Here is an 18,857-nt window from a genome sequence, read left to right as displayed (position 1 = left end):
GAAGGACGATACAAAGTAGTAAAATTCGTGTCCGTTATTGAAGACCTCGAGGAAATAGTTTGTGTTCGTTCCAATAAATGGCCAGACATGACTATCACTCGGCAATAGCCAGACTTCATCGCCAGTCTCGACAGCGTGGCTTGCCGTTGTGTCAATTGACGGCGGGCAGTACTCCTTCGGAGCGGAACTGAGGCGAATCCACCCATGAGAATCCACCGATCCTTGTATCTGCAGCAAGCCTCGTGTCGGAAATTGTAACCGGATACAGACAATCTGCAGCAAGTCGTTGTACCTGCATCTGAGGTTGAATGGGGAGCAGCACTGTGTCTCTGCTGCTAGATACTGTACTCACATACTGTACGTACGTGCGCCCCACTCTGGACTTTCCTTCACCTGGCAATTTTCTCGTCGCAATTCTTACTCTTTTTCTTCTTTTCCTCTCCACGCAACGACAAAGACCTCGCGAGTTATCCGCTCAGCGACACCGACGCGCCTTCTGCTATCCCGATAGAACACGTCATGCATTTTGGGTCTCTTAGTTGCCAGAGGAATATCTGCCCCTCGTTTGAGGGGGACTACGCTGCGTTTACGTGTGGTGGTCTCCCATGGTTTTTCGTGGCTACATCTCTGCTCCAAGCAAGGGCTTTTCTATTTTTTTTGGCCTCCACAACCCATCTCAGCCTCTTCCTACAGCGAGGCTGACCGTAGATGATGTTTCGAGGGTTTCGCAATACCGGTACACGTGCTCTACAGGGTCGCATGCGAAGTGTCGGATGTTGTATCGCACTGCTTCTCTTCCAGGACGCGAGAGCGCAAACTTTCATGCAAAATCGTACAAGTTTCTTTTTAGCAACCCAAACGCCGGCTGATGCGTGTCTATATATACAACGGTCTGCTGAGTGCAGTAGCCATGACATCTACTCAAACAAGACTCTCCACGCCGTGTACCATTTGATAGGCGGTGGTGGCGGCAACTCGGCTGCCATGACATCGTCCATGCCCGAGTGAAGATCCATCTCGTCCAAGGGCACCATCCACGGGTCATTTCGACCAATGGTAAATTTGTGCCCGAGGAACAACACAGCGAAAATGACAATGCCGATATACGACGTGATAAACGTCGGCGTGTCCCAGTAGCCCTTGACAAAGACCTTGAACCCGTTGAGCAACAGCAACACGGCAAAGACAACGCCACTTATCCAAGCCGCATATGGCTGGAACCTGGAGCGATATGGGAGCTGGCCGTTGGCGACGGTCACGTTCTGCAGGCGCGTGGCCTTGTAGAAGCGCACGTAGATGAAGCAGCAGCATATCCAGCTCTGGAACGCGCCAGTGTTGACGATGTTGACGAGCCAGTTGAACACGACGGAGCCCGTGCTCCCGAGGTTCATGTAGGCCAGGGCCGCGAAGCACGCGCTCAGCGCCGTGGCGTAGTGCGGGATGCCGTGCCTGGTGCAGCGGGCAAAAATGCGCGGGGCGTTGCCCGAGAGCGCCAGCGAGTAGAGCGCGCGGCTGGAGATGTATAGAAACGAGTTGCCCGTGGACCAGGCGGAGAGCACGATGACGGCGTTGATGACGGAGTCGAGCACCGGGATGCCGGCCTCCTTGATGCCGAGCGCCCAGGGCGAGGCGGCCGCGGTGTTGCCCGGGGAGAGCAGGCCCGGGTTGTCGCCGCGGACCAGCACGCCGATGGCCAGCACGCCGAGCAGGTAGAAGACGACGAGGCGCCAGAAGTAGCGCTTGGTGGCGCGCGGCATGTTGCGCCGCGGCGACTGCATCTCGCCGGCGGTGGCGACGAGCATCTCCGGCGCGAAGATGAAGGCGTACACGGAGAAGGTGAGGGTGCCGACGAACGCGCAGAGGCGGCCGACGCCGCCGTCGACGAGGTAGGTGTTGACCGGGCCGGCGCCGGCCGTCCAGTTGGAGAAGTAGAGAGGCTCGTGGGCGGGCCCGCCGCCGAAGAAGAGGACGACGGTGAGGATCAGCAGGCCGATGATGGCGATGACCTTGGTGGAGGCGAACCAGAACTCGGCCTCGCCGTAGACGGCGACGGGGAAGAAGTTGCAGGCGACGATGACGACGGCGATGAGGGTGTACCAGGCGGCGGTGGGCACGGGCGAGGGCCAGTACTGGATGACGATGGTGGTGATGGTGATCTCGCCGGCGATGCCGAGCGAGAAGATGTACCAGTAGAGCCAGCCGAGGGTGAAGCCGAGCGAGCGGGAGACGAAGCGGTGGCCGTAGTAGGCGACGCCGGAGCCGCGCACGGGCAGGTACGCGCTGACCTCGCCGACGCCGGCGGCCACGCCGTACAGCAGCAGCGTGATGATGGCGTAGCAGGCCAGCAGCAGCGCCGGCCCGCCCATCCGCAGGCCCTGCCCGGAGCCGACGAACAGGCCGGTGCCGATGGAGCCCCCGAGCGCGATCATCTGCGCGTGCCGCGACTTGAGCCCGCGCTGCGTCGACTCGCTGCTGGTGCCGGCGGCGTGGGAGCTGGCGGGCTTGCAGCCGAGCTCCTCGTCATGGGGCTGCGGATGTTGCTTCTCGGAGCCAGAGCCAGGGGAGGACGGTCGAGGTTCCACCGCGGCGGCGGGTGTGTTGTCGTCGTCGCCCTTCATGGTTTGTTCGGCAGGAGAGGACGGTTTGGACAGGCGACGAGGACGGAGAAGAGGACCACGGAAGGCATGGAACGGGGAGAGAGGGGGAGAGAGAGGGAGAGAGAGGAGGATGAATCAATTATGACATGGCAAAAGACGAAAAGACCACGCGGGGAGAATGAGTGAGTAATGGCAGACGATGGATCCGTTTTCCGGGGCCGCAATCAAAAAAATCGTGCATGAAAAGCTGCAGGACGGAGTCTCCGTATCGAGTCATTCCAGGTACCAACGCCCCCCCGAGGCCCGCTTCCCGTCCGCGAGCGGGCATCCAAGCGATTCAGAGGCATGTCGCATTCGATGGCAGGTTGTTTGCATTTATGGTGCTTTTAGGAAATTTTTACGCAATAATATCGACTCGGCAGCATTGTTCAATGCGTGATTCAACTATCGTGGTAGGGGTTGTTGTCAAAGGTCTCGGATCAGATCGGCAAGCGCCACACCTAAAATTCTGCAGCCAGGCACCGTGGCGGTGTGTGGCGCGGATCGTTTCCGCCACGAACAAAAAGTAGCTATAGCAACGACTTACAAATAAAGAGTTTAAAAATGAAGTCCATCTTTTTTATAAACTAGAAACGATCTTTCAAGTCTACATAGCTTTTCTACCTATACTCGTCAAATGTTATAATTACTTCCTAGGCAAAATTCTGCACAGAGTACGGAGTAACCCCTACCAATATCAATGCGTTGTATGTATAGCGAACTACCTGCGAGATCGATGCATAAATAGCCACGTTTACGTAACTAATGACTTGATCCATATGTCCTACTCACTCGAGATCGATGCATGAACAGCAGGCACAGTTACGTAACCAATATCTTGAGCCATACTGCCCATCTGCACGAAATCGCTGCCCGACTCGGTCCTTGTACACGACCAGCGCCGCCATCTCCGGCCCCCGACACCACGCGCGCCACGCCTCCGACTCCTCCGGCATGCATGCCCTCCGGCGCCTCGCACGCCACCCACTCCAGCCGGCCCCTCATGCCGCCCGCCCGCGCCGCCTCCTCCCACACGCTCCCGCGCAGGTGAAACGACCTCAAATGCAGCTCCGGCGTCCCCGGGGGCTGGACCCCCGGGCGACGGCCGCACGCTCGCGATCATGACCGCGCCCTGCCCGTCGGCCAGGGGCGGCTCCGGGTGGCTCCACGCACGCCGCTCGGGGCGTCGGCATCCGGCGGCGGCGGCGGGAGGAGCGTGCCAGCGCAGCGACGTCTTCGACCCCGGGGGGGGGGGCCAAAAAAAAACCCCACGAAGACGCCTCCCCGGCCCGCAGGTTCGCGGCGACGGTGCGGAAGCCGCGCGCCAGCTCCTCCTTGTCCTTTGCGTAGACGAGTAGCCACATGCAGGGCGACGACGTCGAAACCCCTTCTTCCTCCTCCTCCCCGCTTGCCGGACGATGGGAATTGTCGACGGGGTCGGGCATGTGGAACGGGTCGCCGAGCCGGAATGCGACGCGGTCGGTGTACGGCGTCGCGGTGAGGCGGGCGGCGGCGGCTGCTGGCAGCATGACGCGCGACAGGTCCACGCCGACGACGGACGCGGCGCCCCATTCGACGAGGAAACGCGTGTAAAATCCCGTGTCGCAGGCGAGATCGAGGACTTGTGTATCTGGGTTTTGTAGGAGCGGCGAGGTGATATTGCGAGCGTTGTGCTGCTCGATCTTGCCGAGGACGGTTCGCTTGACCATGTCGTAGTGCGAGCCGATGGAGTCGCACAGGGGAGGCATGGTGCTGGCAGATTCTATAACAAACGAAATCGATTTAGCATCAGCAGCAGGTAGGGGCTTGTCAGTTCCGAATGGCTCATCACTTGTTGCTTTGTTTCCGGTGACGTGGTGTCCGTAATCCGGTGTGAATTGCTGTGGCTTTTTTGAGCAGGACTGCATCAGATGTTGATGAGGGACATGCCAAATATTGTCGCCGCGAAGTAGCTTGGAGTGCTAGCCAAGTGTCTTCCTCATAGATGGGAGACAAGACCAGCACCTCACACTGCCAGCGCCGCTCGATGCCGAACAAGATGCCCTCGCAGCGCGTCACCACACTTGGTTGGACTCGCCTTCATTCACGCGATTTGGGCTTGATCTACACGTGTCAGTAAACATGCCAGGGAATGTATACGAGATGGATAAGCGCACGGGACGGATTCTAGGGTGACTTTCTAGCAAGCCTAGAATTTGCCGCTCGCCGGAGGTGACCCAGGTCTCGGCCGGGTGCTTGAGCACGACGCGCGCCTTGACGCGACGGAGATGCGACGTGTGGCGGACGTGCTCTCGCAAAGCTATTGTGTCTGTTTCAAGCTGGCAGAAACACTTTAATGAGGGCAAGTATAGAGATGTTGGATGCTGCATGTCAACGACCGCCCGGCCCCGCACCGCGATACCCCCTGATATATGTCTTGTCTGTTTGTATGCGCGAACGGCGCTGGTTAGACATTCGGCTACATAGCCGTGACTGTGGTATGCAAGAATAAATAGGCCTGCTTCATGAAAATATTCAATAGCCCCAAAGAAAAACATTGGAGAAGAAAAAAACGTGGTTCATCTCCTACAGGGCCGAATCCAGGGATCTCCTCAATGTCTCACACCGAGTAGCCCATTTCCATTCCCCCAGTGAACACGCCTCACGTATTGGAATGCATCCCATATCTTGGCGTAGTCGGTGACAACCTCACACCGAGAACTATAAGTCTAAAAGTGCCTCACACCAGGGACTATAAGTCTATAAGTAGTCGCAGGCGTTCCCTCGTTTCCATCTCCTATCCCATCTTCATCTCAACTTCTTCAATCTAACTTCTACCTTCGTTAACAGCACACACTCACTCACTCACTCACTCACTCACTCACTCACTCACTCACTCACTCACTCACTCTCGTTCTATCTTTCTCTTGCACACAAGGTCATCTTATCTACAACCGCAGCCATGAAGTACGCCATCGCTCTCCTCTCCTCCATCCTTGCCTCCTTCGCCCTCGCCGCCGGCCCCGTGCCCCATCATGCCGTTGTCAAGGGCGCCTCTTCCGACGATGCCCCCGAAGCCGACGATGACAACAACAGGACCACCGTCGTCACCGATAAACAAACCGTCACCAACGTACGTTCTCACCTCTGTCTCTTCTCTCCACACCCAAAGCTCACAAGTACAACAGTGGAGCCAATGCCTCAACCAGTGCGGCGGCGCCGCCAGCAACCTCATCGGCCTGGCCTCCTGCGCCGTGTCGTGCACCTACAACTACCCAACTCTCGGCGGGAAGCCCAACTAAAGAAGAGGGAAATGTTGAATCTGAAATGGGGGGGCACAGGCTCGAGTCGATGGGACGGCAAGGTAACCACAAGGTATTTCGAATAGTTGAATAAAACTATGCTACTGTTGGAAACTTGTCAACGTATATGCTTGTAAGCAGCGAGTACCGAAGTACTTGATGTCATTGCGTCTACTGCCGCCTAGGTTGCAGTTCAATCATTCCCCTCGTAAGACTTTAAACATTTCTCTCTTCGTTCGATTTTCCGTTCTTGTCGCAGTCAATTGGTAGACTTTTCTTGTCCTTGTTCTGCGCATCCCTAATAAACGGACCTCACCTTCACTTCTTGATCGCATTCTCCAAGATGTCAAGCAAAATGTCCGCTAGAACCAAAAAAGTCAGCATATAGTCGATCATCAGCCAGAGGTCGTCCGCGTCCATCTCACTCACCGTGCTTCTCCTCAAACACCAGCATCGGCCGCAGCCGGATCGCCCTGTCGCCGCTCGCCCCAATGTTAAGGCCGCCCGCCCGCGCCCTCGCCAGCACCTCCTCCCTTCTCGGGCTATCAAACGCGATGAACGTGCCCCTCTCCTTGCCGCGCAGGTTCTGAACCTCCCCCGGATGCCGCCTCGCCAGCCCCTCCAGCCCCTCCCACAAGTACCGCCCGACGCGCGCCGTGCGCTCCACCAGCCCCAGCCGCGTCACCTCCTCGTGGATGCCGCGGAACAGCAGCGCGCGCGCAGGGTCGCCCATCCACGTGTTGTACTGCCGGTACGGCCGGTCCGGGCGCAGTGCCGCGTCTTTGTAATAGAAGCCGGCCGCCTGCGCCTTCTTCGAAAAGGTCACCATGTCCGGCGGCGTGGGCAGGTCCCAGTGCTCGTGCGCCCAGAAGCGGCCGGTGGCGCCGACGCCGGTCTGCACCTCGTCGACGATCATGAGCACGCCGCGCGCGGCGGTGGCCTTGCGCAGCGCCTGGAAGAAGGAGGGCGAGGCGTGGTTGTCGCCGCCCTCGGACTGGATCGGCTCCACGATGAGCGCGGCGACGGGCTGCGGCCAGGTGTCCAGCAGCCGCTCCGTCTCGGCGAGGCAGCGGGCCTCCTCGGCGGCGTTCTCCGCCGCGTGCTCCTCCAGTGGGTATTTCAGGCGCGGGAACGGCGCGGCGGGCCAGTCAAAGGCGGGAATGTCCAGCTTGTGGATGGCCTTGCTGCGGGTGGTGCTCAGGCTGCCGAAGAGGCGCCCGTGGAAGCCGCCCTCGAAGGAGAGGATCGAGTACCGCGGCGCGCCGGGCGCCTCGTTCTTCATGACGGAGGCGAGCTCCTCGGCGGTGAAGTCAGCGCCGCCGCGCTCCTGCGTGCGCCGCCAGATGAAGGCGGCCTTGAAGGCCAACTCGTTGGCATCGGAGCCCGTCATCGAGGTGAGCACCTGGCTGAGGCCCTTGGGCGCGGCCTTGAGCAGGCCCGTCTCGAGGATGTCCGCCCACTCGGAGGATGGGAAGGCGCCGAGGGCCGGGCGGTTGACGATGGCGCTGCGCATCTCCGGGGTGTCGGCGACCTCGAGCAGGTGCGGATTGTTGTAGCCAAGAGGGATGGAGGCAATTTGGGCGAACCTGGGTGGTGATGATGAGTCAATTGCTCCGAGCGTTTTTGACATGAAATCGATCAGATACTCACGCGTCTAGGAGGACGTTGCCATCGTGGTCGACAATGCTGTAGACACAGACTGTTAGCCAGGCTCACGGCACCCACGCCAATTGGCAGCCAGTCGCGCTCGCTCACTAATTTCCGTGGCACTTGTCATAGTCGGCCACGAAATTCATGCTCCTCGTGTCAAAGACCTTTTCCAGCTTCGCCAGCGCCGCTTTGGATCGCGGCCCTGGAATCGCGGTCTGGACGGCCGGCTTCGGAGGCTCGTTGGGGAACACCGACGACGAGGCTGTCGCCAGGGGCCGGACAGCCTGGAGCCGGCTCACATGGCGAGGAAGACGACGCGCGCCTGCGCGAACCGAAGAGAGCATGTCTTGTTCAAGTGAGGTGTTTTATAGAAAGCAGCAATCCCTTCTTCCCTTGCTTGAATAAATCAGAAAAATCAAGGCAAAGAGAAACGAGAGAAACGGGGTGGTGCTGGCTGATAAGCATCGACAACCTCAGCCCGGCTGCTTATTTTTAGTGAGACTGGGAGGGGTGGTATGTATGTAGGTCACTTGGCCGCCGGCCGTCTCCACGGCAAAATATGGACACGGAATTGGAGAGTCTCCAAGGTCTTCGGAATCCAGGAATTCTTTTTTTTTTTCTGGAGCAAGCCGAAACGCGTGCGTGTGTGGGAGGCTCATTATGAGTCGAGAATGATCCGTGGGGATCATCACTCCGCCTGCATCATGCAGTACCAGCCCATTCATTGGCCGTTTGACCAGACGCGAACTGCCTGAGCAAGCTGTCCCTGATGAATCTCTAGATGCCCCCCTCCAACAAGGCCGCCGGCGACCGCGGACGCCAGACTAACGCGACGCTAACTGGAGCTGTCTCGCTTGAACGGGGTTGTGAGATGTTCGGTGGGCGCCAGAGGGCGCAACGGGGTTGTCAAATGGCAGTATGTACGTATGTATGTATGTATGTACCATCGTGTTCAGAAGGCGCGTAACATGTCGAGGGCGCCGAGGGCGCTTTGGCGGTCTACAATCGGCAAATCTGGAAGAAAAAGAAAGAAAGTAAACGGAAAAAAACTTGGCAGAGCGTCGAGAAATGCAGCTGCAGCCGAGATCCCTTAGGGTGGTGTCGACGCTGCCACTAATCACAAGATTCAAAGTCGCCAGCCAGCCAATTGGTTGAGCAAAGTTGCCATGGCTCAAGATCGATCTGGTTCGGTCTCGTTCCCCCGCGCATTGATTAGCCCAGCGACGCCAAGTCTTTTGGAGAGCCAGCCTCCAACATTGAGTCGTACGTGGTCTCAAATATTGCTTTTTCTTTGACGAGCCACCCTGTCACCTGTGCCTGGCCGACGCATTTCTTTCTTTCAACTTTTGATTGCCGGAAAATTGGCTTCCGCTTCGTCAGCGGCCGTGCTTGGCGACCTCTTCCCAACCAAGCTGTGTTGCCTCAACATCGATCAGTATGCTGTGTACTCCGTAATTCATATATGCCGAGTCAAGTCGACTCGTCCTCAAAATGGCATTGCAAAAACGCCTAAGAAACCTGGTATCTAACGCATCTCCAGCCCTCTTCCGCCGAGAGCTCGTCGCGCCGCCAACGCCCGTGGGTATCATCCCCATATCAAAGAATGACGCCAGTCCTATAAAGAGTACCATATTGAAAGCTAATGACTAAATCTCTGGCCCGTCGAAGCTATCATGTTGAAAAGAGCAAAACGAATAACCCAAAAAAAAAAAAAAACGTCAATTGATGAACAAAGGAAAACCATGATTTAGTTTGCTTTTCTTGGCTTCGCGCAGCTCAAGCATCGCCCTTCCAGTAGTTGGTCTGGATAAAGGGCATCTTGGCCACGACGGCCTTCCTCTTGCGCCCGCGGACCACCACGTCCACCTCGGTGCCCGCCTTGTGCTGGCCGTCCTTGACGTAGCCCATGGCAATGTTCTTGCCCAGCGTCGGGCTGGGCACGCCCGACGTGATGCCGCCGATGCGCTCGCCGTCCTTCTCCACCGTCGCGCCCTCGCGCGCCGGCGCGCCCTCCACCACGAACCCGACCCGGCGCCGCTGCACGCCCGCGCCGCCCTTGCTGCGCGGCGTCATCTGCGGCACCAGCACCTCGGCGCCGTGGAAGCCCGCGTCCGCCCGTCGCCGCTCCTTGGGGATGATCCAGCTGAGGCCCGCCTCCACCGGTGTCGTCGCGTCGTCCAGGTCGTGCCCATACAGGCACATGCCGGCCTCGAGGCGCAGCGAGTCGCGCGCGCCGAGGCCGGCCATCTGCAGCCGCTCGGGCCCGGCCGCCGCCAGGAGCGCCTCCACCGCGGGCGTGGTCGTGTCAAAGGCCGGGTACCGCGTGCCGTCAAACGACACCTCGAAGCCGTCCTCACCGGTGTAGCCGCCGCGCGAGATGAGCACCGGGTGCGTCGAGCTGCCGTCGGCGAGCTTCAGCTGCGCCCACACGGCGTTGCCAAAGTACAGGCCCTTGAGGTCGACGTCGGCGTACTCCCGGTCCAGCACCTGCTCGAGGATCTCGGCCGCCTGCGGGCCCTGCAGCGCAAAGAGGCCCGAGTTGTCCAGGCGCGTCCACTCGACGCCGCCGCCGAACTGGCCGAGCTGCTCGTCAATGTACTTGGTGTCCTTGTCGAGGCACGCGCCGTTGGTCACGACGTAGTACTCATCCTTGCCGAGGCGCGTGATGACCGTGTCGTCGACGATGCCGCCGGTCCCGGGCCACAGGAGCGTCGTCAGCTTGCTCTGCATATGGCCCTGCGTGGCCCACGCCGACGGCGTCACGCGCTCGAGGAAGGCCGCCGCGTTGGGGCCCTTGAAGATGTGCTGCACCATGTGCGACACGTCAAAGATGGACGCGTGGTCGCGCGTGAAGTGGTGCGAGTCGGCGAGCGACAGGTTGCCGTACTGTACCGGCATGTGGTAGCCGGCAAACGGTACCATCTTGCCCCCCCGCGCGACGTGGAAGTCGTACAGCGGCGTCTTCTTCAGATCACCACCGGCCGCCGCACCGGAGCCGTAGCGCACGGCACCGACGCGGGAGGTGGTGAGGCGGCTGACGGCGGTGGCAGGACGAGCCCGCGCAAGCATGGTGATGCCCCTCATGATGTGCGTGTGTGTGGATGTGTTTGTCGGCAGGAGAAGTTGGCGAGTCAATTGAGGAGAGCGGCGAAGTTCTGCAAAGTTCTGCGCTGAAAAATACACAAACACCACAAGAAGATACAAGAAGACGGATGTTAGAGGAGAAAAGAAGAATGCGGCTCGTCTCCACGGCGAGAAAGAATCTGGGAGTTTTCATGAATTGGACCTTTATCAGTTCCTGGTACGTAACAAGTCAAAGCTCTGGTGGGGCTCGGGTACCCCCGGACTTGAGCGAAGGGCCTCCGATATCGATAGCGGAACCTGGCGACAGCAGAAGCAGGAGCCATTTTTAGGCGGTTGGACCGCTGTAGGTTAGTCGGTCCAGCGCTTCTGTTGCGAAATCGCCCACTGAGCCCACTATAGATGGTAGCTGAAGGGAAACCTCATTACCAAACTGTTACCCAATCTGCTGTGAAGTGCCAATAATGCTCGCCCAGCTCATCATGCAAGAGACACTCCGTCCATGTAAATGCCTACAGGATGACATGCTTCATATGAGGCAGGCACGGCTAAAGCACATCCATCAAGTAGATTCACGTAAAACACAAAGACCTCGCCATCATTCTTCGATGCCAACACGCAGTCCATTGTACATGCAATCAATGATTGACCTCACGCGTCTGCAACTAAGCATTGCTGATATTAAACAAACTCAAAACACGGCACATACAACCATGGTTCGCTGTGCTTATCCGCTGTGCTAAATCTATCCTCTGCCATCGACAGTTACTCGTCCTCGTCCGAGCTGCTCTCCTAAGCCGCCTGCTCGAAACTGTATTTGAGCCAGCCTCCCAACGCTCGCAAGCTCTCCCATCGCACATTCTCATCTTCTGACTGCATAAGCTCCATGATTCTCGTCTTGAGGCCAGCCTTTTCCAGCTGCCATCTCTTCTCTGGTACTTCCTTTACCAGGCAGCCGACGTCGTTGCACGCAATCGCTAGCACTTGCTTGTCGTTGTCCCATGGTTTCTTCATAATCTCGGCTAGTTGACGGGGAATCTCGCCGTTCTGGTGGTCCAAAATCTTTCGTGCATTTTCTGCCCAGAATACCTGACTTCGGTGCGGCGGTGACCAGCGCAGGTGGCCCGTCTGCACCTCAGCTACGTATTCATCAAACGTCGTCTTGGTCTTGGTGTATTCCTCGAGCATGTCCTTGAGGTTTTGAAGATCATCAAGCAGGTCGACATCACTGAGATGGCGGCCGCCGAGCGTATCCAGCAGAGGAGGCAGGCGTGCGAGGACAGCCGTAGGCAGCAGTGACGTCTGGTTCTTGACTAGCAGGTTGTACAGTGTCGAGAGAATCAATCGGCTCGTCTTCTCCTTAGGGGATAGTCGCAGAAGGTGTGTATAAAGGAGAACAATGTCGTACTCGCTGAAAGAGGGTGTGAGTCAGGGTTTGAGTGTACATCTAGCTTATAAAATGGGGTGACTTACTTGTTAAGATCGTCACCAATCTCATCAGCCTCAAAGCTCATCTGCCACATAACCAACAAAACGTGGTACAGCAGCTGCAGGCCAACCCCGCCACCAACGGAGCCTTCGACACCCGCGGTGCGGCCATTGGTGCTTCCACTCCACAGGGTAGCTGATGCGTTGCCCGAGTTGGCGACACCCACGGCACTGTGAAGAATTTTGATGAGTGGCGCAATCGTCTCGCTGCGCTGGTTCCAAAACTGTTCGCGAGAGGAGTGGCCGTTGAGCAGGGTCGAGTATTCCTGAACGGCAATGTCTTGCAGGCCAGCATCGGTGCTCTTCGCCAAACCCGAGATGTATGTAAAGAGGACAGGCAAAGACCGGAGGGTCGCCTCGGACTCGTCGCGCGACAGAGCCATCAGCGTCGTCAATGCGTGAGAGGTGAGCAAAGGAATGTGGTCTTCGGTGGTATTGGAGTGAAGAAGTGGTAGGAAGTGCGTGTATGGCTCGGGGTTCTTGAAGAGAGCTTTGGCTAGGGATGGGACAGCTAAAGAATACCAAAAAAGAGGTCAATGTTACTAGATGTAGATGATAGGATGGAGGCTGCAGGACAGCAGAAAAGTCCGGGACATTTTAACATGTCCGCAACTTCCCGATGGAGCTCTGCGGCTCAAGGTATCAACGTACCATCCAAGACGTCGGCAAGCAGGACAAGGATGTACTGGATGACGTTTGCCTGCTTGGCGGCCGTCTCAAGAACGCTGGCCTGGCCATTGCCGCCGACGAAGAGCAGTCGGTAGCTATCGAGGTCAGCCTCGACAATCTCCTTGCGCTGCTCAGGTTTCTTGGCCTTGTCGACGGCGCGGATCTTGGCGTGTTGGCTCTCGGTGAGGGTGCCTGCGCGGACCGCTCCCTCCCAGGGAATGGGACGCTGGCGGATGTTGCTCTGGAGGGAAGCTAGGTAGGTCGGCGGGTCGAGCGACATGGTGACTCGGGCGCGTCGCGGCGGAAGGAGTAGGGGAAAGGGAAGGGAAGGTTGAGGTGGGAGGAAAGTACAATCGGGTGGTCTCGGCAGGCGGATTGGGGTGATGGGGGTGGATGGCCAGAGACGCCGACGGGAAAAGGTGAGGTTTTATGACCAGTGATGATGTAGCCTGTTACCTTCCATGGAGAGAGTTCAAGCGCTACGCCCCAGCAAGCCAGCCAGCCAGCGGGACGGAAGCATGCGGTTCATGTCAAGCCACAGAGGAACCCCCACACCAGCTGAGGATGATGGTGCAAAGTGTGGCTGTGCGGATTCCAGCCACTCGAACTGGTTCGCGAGGTTCTGATCCGAGCCGAACTCAAATGCTTCCAGAACGGAGAATAAAATCGGATAATATGCACGAAATTTGCAATTGGCCGGGAAATGACACCAAGTGTCTCGCCTGTATTCCCCAACCAGCCATCGACGGCTCATGTCCGAATTCAACGATCTGACCAGTCGGCATCGCCCATCCTGCGGAGGGGTCATCCTTCAGGATTGCGATGTTACCATGCTCTCGCCATTTACCTGTGTGCGTTCGGCTTATATCTGCAAGTCGGCGGAAACTTGAAATGTTCTCCGAGTGTAAAACGTATAAATAAGCGTCGATTCTCGACGAGACGCTGCCCATGGCAATAGCATTCACAACAATCATGCGTGTCCGCTTTCTGTTCGCTTCCGGCTTGGCCGCCCTCATCGGTCCGGCCATGGCAGACTATCAAGAGTGCCCCGACCACCTCGCGCCTGTCACTCAGTTCTACCTGTTTGGCAACGATGAATGTGCCAACCACGGGCCTGGCAAAAGGCTAGGCAACGTCCGAGTGTGCATGACCGACCTTGCGCAGCACAACTTCGGCGAGCCTCAGGGCTGCCACAAACTGGAACAAGAGGGTGTGCTTTCCATTTCGCAGTGGACGAATATCAAAGGATGCAACCGTCAGTACTTTTTTTGTTGATGAACACGTATATGCATGGCTAATGGATGGAGACAGTCTACATGTATACTGATGCTGGGTGCGTGGGCGGCATCAAGGAGCTCACCGACCTGGGTGGATGCAACTCTCCTTCTGGGGACTGGAATGGCAAGCCATGGATGGCCTATCGAGCCTGGTGCCCACCGATGTGATGCCATCAGCTCGTGGCCGAGGGTCGGTGACTGTTTAGCGGTGTACAGATTGTGGGCGATGGGGGAGTACACACAGTAGCGCAATAAACAGGTTCAGCATTGCTTGCGCGACAAACCGACGCCTGCATAAACCAGCATATCGAACCAATAAGACAAATACAAGCCAGCTCTTCCCAATGAAGCCAAAATATGGCGTTGAGAACGCGTGAACGCGTGAACGCTTAAGCAGCGCTTATTCAGGGTCTCACTCTAGGGTAGGCAGCGCCGATCAAGACATGCAGCCCACTACCGCGAGGGTGACCTGACACGGGCCGGCCACGAACGGAAGGAGGGATACGATGGCCTACCAGAGTGGCAAAGACCGCTGAACCAGGCACGGGATTGGGTACTACATTCTTGGGCGACAAAGACAGAGCCACTCATGTCTTGTCCAGCATTGACCCATCATTGGGCGCGACTGTGAGAGCCCAAGATTGCCAGGTGGAGATGGCTGCCTTTTTTCCACAGAAGCGAGTTGATTTCCTTGAAGAATGATGTAGAATTGACTGTTGTGCTGGCAGGTTACGAATGCCGTGCATTTTTGGTAGAAGAAAAAAAGGCGCAAATACGAGGTGCAGGCGCCTTGGCTACGTATTGTCGGTTGTAGGTGGTATAATCAAACACCAGAACAATGGCCGAGGTCAGCAACGTAGCACTAAAATCGAGGTGGCTCAGGGCCTCACCGTCAATGACCCTGGTTCCTGGATCCGACTCGGCGCTAGACAGGGATCGGCAGGATGAATGCAGGAACAAAAGAAGGAAAAAATCAACGAGACACAATGCTAATTATTAGGTATATGTGGTTGATAATCAAAACAATAATAATAAAGTCGGTGCTGAACTGCCTTGGCTGGTTAGGCCTTGGTTTCGAGAAATGGAGGGGCTGGTGGTTTTTGGGGCGGGAGGCTGGGAACCACTGCACCAAGCATGGTGTTAGCGCAAGAGCCCCAACCTTCTTAAAAGTCATTATGCATGACGCCCGACGTTTACGGTAGATGGTTTGTTTTTTTTTCCCTCTTCAATTTTTCTCTCTCTCTAACAGCCTGCAGCTAAACTAGAGAGTTTATTCGTCTATACGTTGTGCAGACGTTGGATTTTTCCTACCCGTCTTGCATCGTTGGCATCATCCTCACAGTGTCAATTCCAAGCATCCAATCCACTATACCGGCACTGACTCTGTGCGTCACTGACCTGCGCGCCGGCCCGCCCTCCCGCATTCCAGCGCCAGGAACGAACAGAGGCCCAGGAGAGTGAGGGCAAAAAAAAAAGAGAGACAAGAACAACCACACGAAGCGAGCGTCTCTCCCTTCAAGTCTCTGCTTCGGGCAGACCCCCCAACGACACAATGGGGACTCACATTCCTCATTCCGCCGTCTCCGCATCACGGCGGACACGACCATCATCGCTCTCGGCCCTCGGCCGTCTCGGCCTCCTCCTCCTCTCCTCCTCCTCCGTCTCGCTCGTCGCCGCCTCGCCGTACCCGCGCGGCGACATCCTCCACGACGCCCGGTACGCCTACCTGGTCGGCCGGACGTGCGCCAGCTACTGCGGCGCCAACTCGCAGTACTGCTGCGGCTCCGGCGAGCACTGCACCACGCTCTCCAACGACGTCGCCACCTGCATCGCCGACGGCGCCGTCGCCTCGCCGCTCTACACCACCACCTGGACCGAGACGCGCACCTACACCAGCACCATCCTGACCTGGTTCATCCCACCGCCCGCGCCCACCGCCGGCGTCGACTGCGTGCCCCAGCGGCCCGAGTGGGCCGCCTGCGGCGAGATCTGCTGTGCCGGCTGGCAGACCTGCGCCTACCGCGGCCAGTGCTCCGCCAAGCCCGGCTACGGCGAGCCCACCACCGTCGTCGTCACCAGCAACGGCGTCGTGACGACTCAGTACTCGGCTCCGTACCGCGTCACCGGCACCACCACCATCACCGGTACCGGCGTCCGCACCACCGACGGCAACGGCGGCGTCATCACCGGGACGCCGACAACTTCAACCAGCAGTAGCCACACGGCCACGGCCACGCAAGACCCGGATGGCGCCGCGCCCGGCGGCACCGCCAACAACAAGCTGAGCGGCGGCGCCATCGCCGGCATCGTCATCGGCTCCCTCGCCGCCGCGGGCCTCCTCATCCTCCTCTGCTTCTGCTGCATCGCCCGCGGCCTCTTCCTCGCCATATTCGGCAAGAAGCGCGAAAAGGTCGACCAGTACGACGACTACAGCACCTCCACCCACTCGCGCCGCGACCGCCACTCCGGCTGGTTCGGCTTCGGCGGCGGCGGCGGCGGCGGGCGGCCCTCGTCCGTCAGCGACCGCCGCAGCGAGAAGAAATCCAGCAGCGGCGCCTGGTGGCTCGGCATCGCCTCCGGCGCCGCAACTCTGTTGGCCCTGCTCAACATGAAGAAGAAGGGCAAGAAGGAGCCGTCGCGCAAGGGCACCTCGCGCTACACCGACTCCTACTACAGCTACTCCGACTACAGCGGCATCACTGGCAGCAGCGCCAGCTCCGGTCGCAGGACGGCGAGAACGGCGAGAACGGCGCGAACGGCGCGGACGGCGCGGACGGTGCGCACCGCCCGCTCGAGGACCAGCCGGGATAGTCGTAGCCGCGTCGACAGCCGCAGCCGGCTCGACAGTCGCAGCCGCGTCGACAGTCGCAGCCGCGTCGACAGCCGCATGGGAATCGCGAGGTCCGCTTACACGGGCCGTTCGGAGTCTCGCCATGAATAGCCCGTCTCTTCGAGGCTGTGACGGCTGCCTCCCGGCGGCGGTCTTATCCACGCGTGGCACCGGGACCCTGCATTGAAGACTTTTCAAATGCTCGCATATACCAGGCTCGACCTGGATAGGATGACTTGCATTTGCGTTGACTTTTTCATTTTGTTTCTCGCTCGTGTTTCAAATGGCGTTGGGTTGTTTGATTGTCTATATTTGATGTTTTAATTAAAATGAAGCATGGAAGATGAGGTGGAAAGAGTGCAATGACGCCATGACACATATATAGGATGAAATTGGGTGGTTTGCTGATTCTTGCCGCTTGCCCCTGCCGGAACATACCTTTACGTTTGAATTCGGTGGATACGACTTGACGATTTGATAGAATTTGGAAAAAGAGAACGAGCCTTTGGATGTCGAGCCTTGTCTCGGTCAAAGATAGCCTTCTGTACCTAATGTTAAAAGATTTTCTTTCCCACAACCCTGGCCCCAATAAACTTTTGCTTATAGTGAGTACCAACATCAACTCGTCGCCCTCACAATAGGCTGCCATGTTGATCCTCGCGTCGCCTGGGTGCACAGATTATGCAGTCGTGAATAGACGTTAGATTATTTTGTTTTGCTTTTGTATTTTTGTATGCAGCCCAATGCTACATGACATGCAAGTGTAAACCTTCGCCTCTCCTGTAAGACCCAGAAACGCAAAAGAAACAAGAATCCGTGTCCATAATTTACTCCTCAACAACGTTGCCCTTCTCGGAAACGTACAGACCGTCCAAGAACTAGAAATGTTGTTAGTCAAGGATCCAACACAATTTCGAGATGAAGAGTCGACGAGTGAGTGGGAGAGATGGAGTGGTCGCCGGTATGTCCGGGATACCGGCGAACCATAATCTCGCCTTCACAACCCTGCCCTCCGTTGAGGAAAAAAAATCTTACCTTACGGATGTCCTTGTTCCGGACCTTGCAGATCTGCTGAATGTCGGCAGCACTTTGCGAGACGTTCTCGATGGAGTTTCCGGAGAGAACGAGCTCATCCTTCTGAGCGGTCGAGATGGTGACATCGACACCCTCGGCCATGACCACGCGGCGGACAATCTTCTCGCCAATGAAGTTGCGGATCTCAACCTCCCAGAGGCCGGTCTCCTTGCTCTTGTCGACGTTGACGTTGATGGGAAAATGCGCGTAGACGTAGCGCATCTTGTACTTGAAGCCCTTTGTGACACCGACGATCATGTTGTTGATGATCGACTTGACGGTCCGCAGAGTGGCAACATTTTTGCGGTTGCCGTGGTGAATCTCGATCGAGATGGTGTTCTTGGAGGGGTGGCCGAAGTTGACGGCGAGATGGCCCAGGTTCTTGACCAGCTTGCCGCGGGGGCCCTCGACGGTGACGATGCGGGTCTTGATGTTGACCTTGACTGTGACGCGAGGTTAAAGGTCAGCGAAAACGAACTCATGCAAGCTTGGAGTTTGTGCGTTTCGGCTTTAGCAGCCGGGTAGAAGGTAGACGAGGACTATGGCGTAGTTGACGAGGACGCGGAAGAAAGTTTGAGGAGTTGCAGCTGGTCCGACGTCGTAGATTTCCTCCCAAGTCGCAAATTTGTCGACAATTTCTTCACCTAGAATCGTCGCGAGTGATATAGTTTCGTCGTGAAAATCGTGGATGCTGTCGGCCATTGAATCGCAAATTCGGTAGACGTCCTCAAACTTTTTTCCTTGTCGTCCCGTCGTCCAAGCTTCCTCCTGCTCCGGATGCCGAGCACCAAAATTGACAATTCGTTCACTTACCACCCTGGGGAATCTCCAGGAGCTCCTGGGAATGAATGTACTTCATCCTGCCGGTATT

At 57.5% G+C, this 18,857-nt stretch overlaps 9 protein-coding genes across 9 annotated transcripts; 3 read left to right on the top strand and 6 right to left on the bottom strand.

Moving 5' to 3' along the window:
* Positions 1–917: 917 nt before the first annotated feature.
* On the bottom strand, positions 918–2,618 carry ISF_04334 (Amino acid/polyamine transporter I; the record flags this gene model as incomplete). Its single annotated transcript, XM_018847940.1, has 1 exon — positions 918–2,618. One exon carries the CDS (start codon positions 2,616–2,618, stop codon positions 918–920), a length of 1,701 nt encoding a protein of 566 aa, XP_018704896.1.
* A 1,076-nt stretch (positions 2,619–3,694) lies between these two features.
* ISF_04333 (toxA protein) lies at positions 3,695–4,384 on the bottom strand (the record flags this gene model as incomplete). Its single annotated transcript, XM_018847939.1, has 1 exon — positions 3,695–4,384. One exon carries the CDS (start codon positions 4,382–4,384, stop codon positions 3,695–3,697), a length of 690 nt encoding a protein of 229 aa, XP_018704895.1.
* A 1,193-nt stretch (positions 4,385–5,577) lies between these two features.
* On the top strand, positions 5,578–5,917 carry ISF_04332 (hypothetical protein; the record flags this gene model as incomplete). The annotated part of the gene is made up of 2 exons (XM_018847938.1): positions 5,578–5,748; positions 5,804–5,917. 2 exons carry the CDS (start codon positions 5,578–5,580, stop codon positions 5,915–5,917), a joined length of 285 nt encoding a protein of 94 aa, XP_018704894.1.
* A 318-nt stretch (positions 5,918–6,235) lies between these two features.
* ISF_04331 (4-aminobutyrate aminotransferase) lies at positions 6,236–7,911 on the bottom strand (the record flags this gene model as incomplete). The annotated part of the gene is made up of 4 exons (XM_018847937.1): positions 6,236–6,279; positions 6,347–7,503; positions 7,568–7,603; positions 7,673–7,911. The coding sequence occupies 4 exons, from the start codon at positions 7,909–7,911 to the stop codon at positions 6,236–6,238; spliced, it is 1,476 nt and encodes a 491-aa protein (XP_018704893.1).
* A 1,432-nt stretch (positions 7,912–9,343) lies between these two features.
* Positions 9,344–10,651, bottom strand: ISF_04330 (aminomethyltransferase; the record flags this gene model as incomplete). Its single annotated transcript, XM_018847936.1, has 1 exon — positions 9,344–10,651. The coding sequence occupies one exon, from the start codon at positions 10,649–10,651 to the stop codon at positions 9,344–9,346; it is 1,308 nt and encodes a 435-aa protein (XP_018704892.1).
* A 789-nt stretch (positions 10,652–11,440) lies between these two features.
* On the bottom strand, positions 11,441–13,085 carry ISF_04329 (vacuolar ATP synthase subunit H; the record flags this gene model as incomplete). The annotated part of the gene is made up of 3 exons (XM_018847935.1): positions 11,441–12,059; positions 12,122–12,632; positions 12,788–13,085. 3 exons carry the CDS (start codon positions 13,083–13,085, stop codon positions 11,441–11,443), a joined length of 1,428 nt encoding a protein of 475 aa, XP_018704891.1.
* Positions 13,086–13,777: 692 nt separating this feature from the next.
* On the top strand, positions 13,778–14,250 carry ISF_04328 (hypothetical protein; the record flags this gene model as incomplete). The annotated part of the gene is made up of 2 exons (XM_018847934.1): positions 13,778–14,060; positions 14,117–14,250. The coding sequence occupies 2 exons, from the start codon at positions 13,778–13,780 to the stop codon at positions 14,248–14,250; spliced, it is 417 nt and encodes a 138-aa protein (XP_018704890.1).
* A 1,384-nt stretch (positions 14,251–15,634) lies between these two features.
* ISF_04327 (hypothetical protein) lies at positions 15,635–17,023 on the top strand (the record flags this gene model as incomplete). The annotated part of the gene is made up of 1 exon (XM_018847933.1): positions 15,635–17,023. One exon carries the CDS (start codon positions 15,635–15,637, stop codon positions 17,021–17,023), a length of 1,389 nt encoding a protein of 462 aa, XP_018704889.1.
* Positions 17,024–17,739: 716 nt separating this feature from the next.
* Positions 17,740–18,845, bottom strand: ISF_04326 (60S ribosomal protein L9; the record flags this gene model as incomplete). The annotated part of the gene is made up of 3 exons (XM_018847932.1): positions 17,740–17,790; positions 17,948–18,429; positions 18,800–18,845. The coding sequence occupies 3 exons, from the start codon at positions 18,843–18,845 to the stop codon at positions 17,740–17,742; spliced, it is 579 nt and encodes a 192-aa protein (XP_018704888.1).
* Between the last annotated feature and the right edge of the window lie 12 nt (positions 18,846–18,857).

This window comes from Cordyceps fumosorosea (assembly GCF_001636725.1).
Source record: "Cordyceps fumosorosea ARSEF 2679 chromosome Unknown scaffold_9, whole genome shotgun sequence".
Classification (NCBI taxonomy): domain Eukaryota; kingdom Fungi; phylum Ascomycota; class Sordariomycetes; order Hypocreales; family Cordycipitaceae; genus Cordyceps; species Cordyceps fumosorosea.
This window is presented reverse-complemented; position numbering and strand designations above follow the sequence as displayed.